Source organism: Henckelia pumila, chromosome 3 (assembly GCF_033568475.1).
Source record: "Henckelia pumila isolate YLH828 chromosome 3, ASM3356847v2, whole genome shotgun sequence".
NCBI classification, from domain to species: domain Eukaryota; kingdom Viridiplantae; phylum Streptophyta; class Magnoliopsida; order Lamiales; family Gesneriaceae; genus Henckelia; species Henckelia pumila.
The window spans coordinates 147210848-147217703 of NC_133122.1; the positions used below are offsets into that span (position 1 = coordinate 147210848).

Sequence of the window (6856 nt, forward strand, 5' to 3'; positions counted from 1 at the left end):
GTTAATGCAGATGGACATGTGGAGAAGATTAAATCAAATGTTCGGGCTCTCCAGCATTAGGATAAAACAAGCCTTCAATTTATTCCAAATCAGATTAAGTTAAAATGTGAAGAACTTGTGAGTTTACATAACCATGTGCACTGGTTGAGTAGGATGGATCGAATAAAGGAGTTGGAAGGAGAGGTGAAGAAGATGAGTCCTCAAGAGGAGTTATACTGAAGGCAACGTGGTATGGTGGATTGGATTGCTTCGGGTGACATGAATACTAAATATTTCCATAGAGGTGCTTCCATGAGGGGAGCAAAGAACACTATTAGTGGGCAGATCTCTCAACATGGGGTTTTGTTCAAGAGCCCCACGGTATGACATATATTATTCTTGATTATTTTGATAAATTATTTACATCAAACAGTATTTCCCCTGATAATATGTTGTCTGTTCTTAACTGTGTTGAACCCAAAGTCACCAGTGCTATGAATCTACTACTTACGTCTCTTTTTATGGCTCAATAAATTGAAAAGGCTCTGTTTGATATGAGCCCTGATAAAGCCCCTAGACTTGATGGGATCTCGACTTTGTTCTATCAAAAAATTTGGCATGTTATAGGAGATGATGTCATTGAAGCTATTCTTGAAGTATTGAAAGATGGTGCCCCGCTGGATGCTTGGAATAGAATTGTTATTACTTTGATCCCAAAGGTATCTAATCCTATTATGGTAAAGGAGTTCTGCCATATTAGTCTTTATAATGTATGCTACAAAATTCTATCTCGTGTTATGACTAACAAATTAAGACCGATGATGAAGTTGCTCATAGATGAGACAGTCTGCATTTGTCCCTCATCAACTTATATCTGATAACATTATATTGGTTTTTGAGACCATTCACTGGATGCGGAACCGAAAGAAGGGGAAACATGGTTATGTGGCATTGAAATTGGATATGAGCAAGGCGTATGATAGAGTTGAGTGCAAGTTTCTTGAGAGCATTATGCAAAAGATGGGGTTCTGTGAGGTTTGGATTGATAAGGTGATGTGATGTGTCTCGAGTGTTTCTTACTCCTTTAATCCGAAGAATGATGTGGTGGGGAATCTGAAACCTAGTCAAGGCATTCGCCAGGGGATCCTCTTTCGACGTATCTCTTTTTTCTTTGTGCTCAGGGTATCTCTCCCTTGATATCTGTGTATTCCGCTAGAGAGCTCATTAAGGGAGTCAAAATAGAATCATCATGCCCATCAATTACTCATCTCTTTTTATGTTGACGACAACCTCATTTTTTCAGAGCTACAGAGAATGAGTGTATTAGGGTGAAAGAATGTCTAAATGCTTATGAAAATGCATCGGGCAAAATGGTGAATTTTGAGATATTAGCATTATCTTTCACGCCAAATATAGAGGTGGAGGTAGTTGACAGGATAAAGTTTTTTCTTTCAATCCCAGTTGTTCAGGGTCATGATATGTATCTTGGTTTGCCGACGTTCTCACTTCGTAATAAGAAAATTCAGTTTGGCAACTTAGTGGAACGAGTATCAAGCAGAATAAAAGGTTTGAAGAGTAAACTTTTTTCTGCAGGTGGGAAAGAGGTTATGATCAAAGCTATCCTACAATCTATTTCCAATTATGTCATGTCTTGCTTCCGTATACCAAAGACAACTTGTGATTCTATTGAACGGGAGTGTGCTGATTTTTGGTGGAGCCTAGATAATTATCGGAAAAAGATGCACTGGAAGAGTTGGGAATTTCATTGCAAGCCCAAATAGACTGGGGGAATGGGGTTTCGGAGGCTTTAGGTATTTAATAAAGCGCTGCTAGCCAAACATCTGTGGAGAATCATTCAGAACCAGACATCGCTTCTTGGGAGAATCCTCAGGGGCTGATACTTTAGGCACTTGGACATCATGGATGCTTCTCTTGGAAGCAAACCCTCGTTTATCTGGAAGTCATTATTGTGGAGCTGTGAACTATTGGAGAAAGGTCTTTATTGGATGATTGGCGATGTTTCCTCAGTGAATATATTCAAGGATAAATGGATACCGACATTTCAATCCAAGGTCAGTTACCCAGGGGTGAACTTACCGGAAGAGTCATGTGTTTATTCTCTCATAATAGATTATGATCCCTGGGATGTCGACAAGCTTAATGATTCATGCCTCTAGTTCATCAGTCGGGAAATATCTTTTATACCTTTACCCAACAACTTTGTGAGAGATTCTATATTTTGGAAGTTTGATTCAAAGGGACAATACATAGTGCGGAGTGGGTATAAAGTTGGGATGGGAGTTTTAAACCCTCGTGAAAATCAATCAGATACCAGTATCTCAGAAAAATGGTTGCGGTTTTGTTGTCGCTTTCCATTTCGCCAAAGGTGGGTGTGTTTTGGTGGCACTTGTGTCATGATATTATCCCCACAAATCTAAACTTAAGACTCAATCACGTCCCAATACCAGCTTGGTGTTCGTTCTGTCAAAATTTTAATGACTCCACTTGCGTCTTTTTTCTGTACCCCGAAGTGAAGAAATTATTGATAAATAAAGATGCCTAGAGACGGATAAAGGAGCATATGCATAATGATACGAGGACGGCATGTGAGTATTTGATGCAGAACCTAAACCACTCTGAAATGAAAGTGTTTGTGTGTACTGCATGATTGGTTTGGAAAGAAAAATGCAGATTGAAGCATGCTAGCGAGGGGGGTGAATTGAGCAGCAAATCGGTGGATGCCTTAAGTTTTTTGGAAGGTTATAAACAGGCGGCTAGAACATGTTCTTTATCTCAGCCTTCATCAATACCAATTCTCTAGATTCTTGGCAAGCGTCGCCTTGCGATCATTTGCGAATGGATGTCGACGCTAGTTTTAATGGCACTGATAATATTTGTGGTGTTGGAGGTGTGATTCGCACTCACGAGGGACGTGTGATAGCAGCGTTTTGTAGGCAAAAGGTGAATACGGGATCTGTGGTACTTGGGAAATTGTTTGCTATCTGGTAAGGACTTAATATTATTAAAGACAAAGAGTTTCACAATGTTATAATTACTTCAGATTCACTCTTGGCAGTACAAGCAGTCGCTGAGCCTTCGAGTGATTTGAGTTACATTGTATTGTGTGCTTCAGAGATTAAATCTTTGCTATCTGATTTAGCAATAGTTATTTTTTTCATGTTAGGAGAACGACTAATGTTGTAGCTGATTCTCTAGCGAGATTTGTTGTTTCTTTTCCTGTTCCATTTTATTGGGTACCTGGGAATCTTTTGTCTTGGCTGATTAGTCTTGTAACTAGTGACTTTATCTCTTTGAAATAAAGTTACAAGTTCTTGTAAAAAATAAAAGAAAAATAAAAAAGGAAAGCGAAATTTGAATTAATGATTTAAGTTCAACAAATTTTTTTTGTTTAAGTTCTACATTTTGCATACTGGTTTTGTTTACATAAAATATTAAAAATTAAATGTATTAAACATCATGCATGAAGAAAATACTATAAATCACATGCAAAATTTCAATTAATATATTTTTTAATTATAAAATATCAATATATTGTTTAATCATTTATCGTACTTGTGATACAATTTATTTATGATTTTTTAAAAAAATATATGAATCCGAATGTTTTATTAGTGATTGCTTGTATTATGTTTAATGCATTTAATTTTAAAAAATTTGTGTAAACGAGACATGTTTTTGATCAATATATAGCATATTTTGGAACCCCCTCTTAAAATCCTTTTTTAATTATGTTTTATTCTCTAATTTAATGTGATGTGACATAATTACAGTACATTTATTTTGTCATCTGGATCAAATGTGTGCGTGACGGCTGGTTTGAACCATAATAATGGTAGCTTCCATCTTAGCATGAGTACATTACAATTGATACGAGGTCCAAAAATTAATAAAACGAATAGATTCTCACAACCTCAAATGAATTGAGGCTTTCGAATCGATGCCATGAGATAAGTGGTGCATGTAACGTAACATGTCTTTTGCAACATGTTTTTCGTACGCTGTTCTCAAGAATTTTTATTTGTGATACGAATTAATTTTACTTATATTTATAATAAAAGTAATATTTTTAACATAAAAAATAATATCTTTTCATGGTAACATAAATACAAAATTCATTTCTCAAAATGATTCGTAAAACTGTTTCACTTGAATTTTTTTTGTTTTTTTTTGTGTTAAACATGAGTTCCACGTAATACACAAGATCTCATTCAATGAATTTTACAATATGAAACATAGCAATGACCTCATGTTCGAGGTGGAATGAATTTTACCATACGAAACATAGCAATTCTCGGGAAAAAAGTGATTGATGTGAAAACACAAAACCATTATACAATTAATTTTGATAACAACCTCGTCTTCAAGATGAGAGGCGTCCAACGGCCAAGGCGGCTGTGGGGTAAATGTGTTTTTTTTTTTTTTTTTAGAAAAAAATGATTTGAAAATTACCCAAATTCGACATCTTTATAAATAAATTAAATAAAAGAAAATATGGAAAATTCACTATTCAGCTACAAATGAGTAGTTGCCACCTACCACCCATCCAGCCATCTGCAACTTAGATCGCTCGCGCCATATATACAACATCCACTCTTTTTCTTCAACACAACAGAGCCAATCAACAAAAAAATGGTCACTCTCAGAGCTACACATATCGTCCGGCCGGCGGAGCCAACCCCAGATGGAACCATGTTCTTCAACGCTTCTGATCAGATCAAAGATATATCGCACACTCCCACTATTTACTTCTACAAACACTCGGCTGCGTTGGATGAAGGGGATGCTATTTCGATTCTCAAGGATTCTCTGAGTAAAGTTCTGGTGCTGTTTTACCCGTTGGCGGGGCGGCTGAGTTGGTCGGCGGAAGGTGGCAGCAGGGTGGAGCTTCAGTGTAATGGAAAAGGTGTCCCGATTTTCGAGGCGGAGTCGGAGGCGGCGGTGGAGGACTTCGGAGATTTCACTCCCACATCTTCTATACAAGCTTTGATTCCGTCTGTAGATTACACCACCCCGATCGACGAGGTCCCGATGGTCATAGTGCAGCTGACGCGTTTCCGTTGCGGCGGAGTTAGCATCGGCCTCGGGGTGTCGCATGTCATGGCGGATGGGCCGAGTGCTCTCCACTTCGTCGACCAGTGGGCGAAGATCGCTCGCGGCGGTGAACTCATTTCTGCGCCGTACCTCGATCGGAAAGTGCTGGAAACGGAGAAGCGGCTTGATTCCACCTTCGACCCATCGGTTCTCCGGCCACCTCCGACTCTGATCGGCCAAGAGGACAACATGGAACAGAGAAAGAAGCCCATCACCGTTGCTTTTCTGAATCTCACCAAGCTACAAATCGAGAAGCTCCGCAACAAAGCCAACCTGGAACTCCGGCAAGAAAACGGCACAACCAGCCGCGGATACAGCCGATTCGAGGCCGTCGCAGCTCACATCTGGCGCTGCACGAGCAGAGCACGCGGCCACGTCTCCGACCAGCAAACCAGCCTACACTTCCCCGCAGATTTCCGCAACAAAATGAACCCACCCATCCCAAGAAACTACTTCGGAAACGCCCTGATTCGGGTCGAAGCCACCGATACTTCAGGAAACCTTTTATCGAACACCCTCGGCACAGCCGCCAAGAAAATACGCGAAGCAGTCGAAAAGGTGACTGAAAACACAGTCAGATCGTACTTGGATTTCTTGAAGAATCTACCAGACGTGGGTCGATTCAGATCACTGGATAACAACGGGCGGCCGAAGGGAGATTTCTACGGAAACCCGAATCTGGCGATCATCAGCTGGACGGCGCTGCCGCTCTACGGCGCCGATTTCGGGTGGGGGAAGGAGATCCATATGGGCCCTGGACCGATGGGTTTCGATGGGAAAACCTTCATAATTCCCAGTCATAATGGAGATGGATCGTTTAATATTGCCATATGGCTGCAAGAAGAACACATGCCAGAATTCAAGAAATGCTTCTATGATCAAATATGATTTATTATTATGATTATTTTACATAATTTGATATGATCAATGGATGGATTTTGTGTTATGAATGTCTCCTTTACCTGTCTTTTTCTTCAATTATTTGTTGATTATTTGGTGCTATATTAATTCGATGGATGAATTATATACATGCTTGATATTTGTGTTTTTTTTTTCTTTCTAATGGAAGTATTTAATTAATATGTTTCAAAATATTCCGTCATCAATACATTTTTTTCATAAATAAATGTCAAAATGATTTAATTACTTATTCATTTACAATTATTTATGGTATTCAATAACATGTTCTTTAAGGTTCTAATGTTTTCATAGACATACTTTGTGCTTAATTTGGTCAATCAAGCGATACTTTTGATTTTCGATTGGTTTGGTTTTTGTTTCTTTCTTCATGTAGCAGATAATTAATGTTTGACCTAAATGTCACAATCTCGTCTTATTCAAGAATATAAATGAACTGAGTTAGCTCGAGAACTTCTCCAACAAGATATAAAAGGATAAATATGAATAGCCTGGATAATTAATGCTATTTATTTATAGAAAGTGACTAATTTAATCCTAATTATTGAGAGATTAATCATCTCTCATCAAATGACATGTGTCGTGTTTTATTATTTATTGTTCTTGTTTTTTTTAAGGGACTTTTAAATTTTTTTCCTTTATTTACTCATCATTTTCGGTTTTTAAAGAAAAAAGTTCTTGTAATACATTTTGTTTTTTTTTCTCTTCTTTATTTGGTTTTTTTATATATTATTATTTACTTTTTTATACATACTTATTCCCACAAATTATAGAACTAGCAAATATATTATTTATTAATTTATTATAAATAATGAAAACATTAATTATATAGTAAAAAAACATAATT

At 37.7% G+C, this 6856-nt stretch overlaps 1 protein-coding gene across 1 annotated transcript; it reads left to right on the top strand.

Annotated features, from left to right (window-relative positions):
• The first annotated feature begins 4363 nt into the window (after positions 1-4363).
• On the top strand, positions 4364-6037 carry LOC140890725 (spermidine hydroxycinnamoyl transferase-like). The gene has a single exon (XM_073298738.1). The coding sequence runs from the start codon at positions 4630-4632 to the stop codon at positions 5977-5979; it is 1350 nt and encodes a 449-aa protein (XP_073154839.1). The 5' UTR covers positions 4364-4629; the 3' UTR covers positions 5980-6037.
• Positions 6038-6856: the final 819 nt, after the last annotated feature.

What these genes read in the sequence shown, in the direction of transcription:
- LOC140890725 (XM_073298738.1), top strand. Translation starts at nt 4,630, where the DNA reads ATGGTCACTCTCAGAGCTACACATATCGTCCGGCCGGCGGAGCCAACC.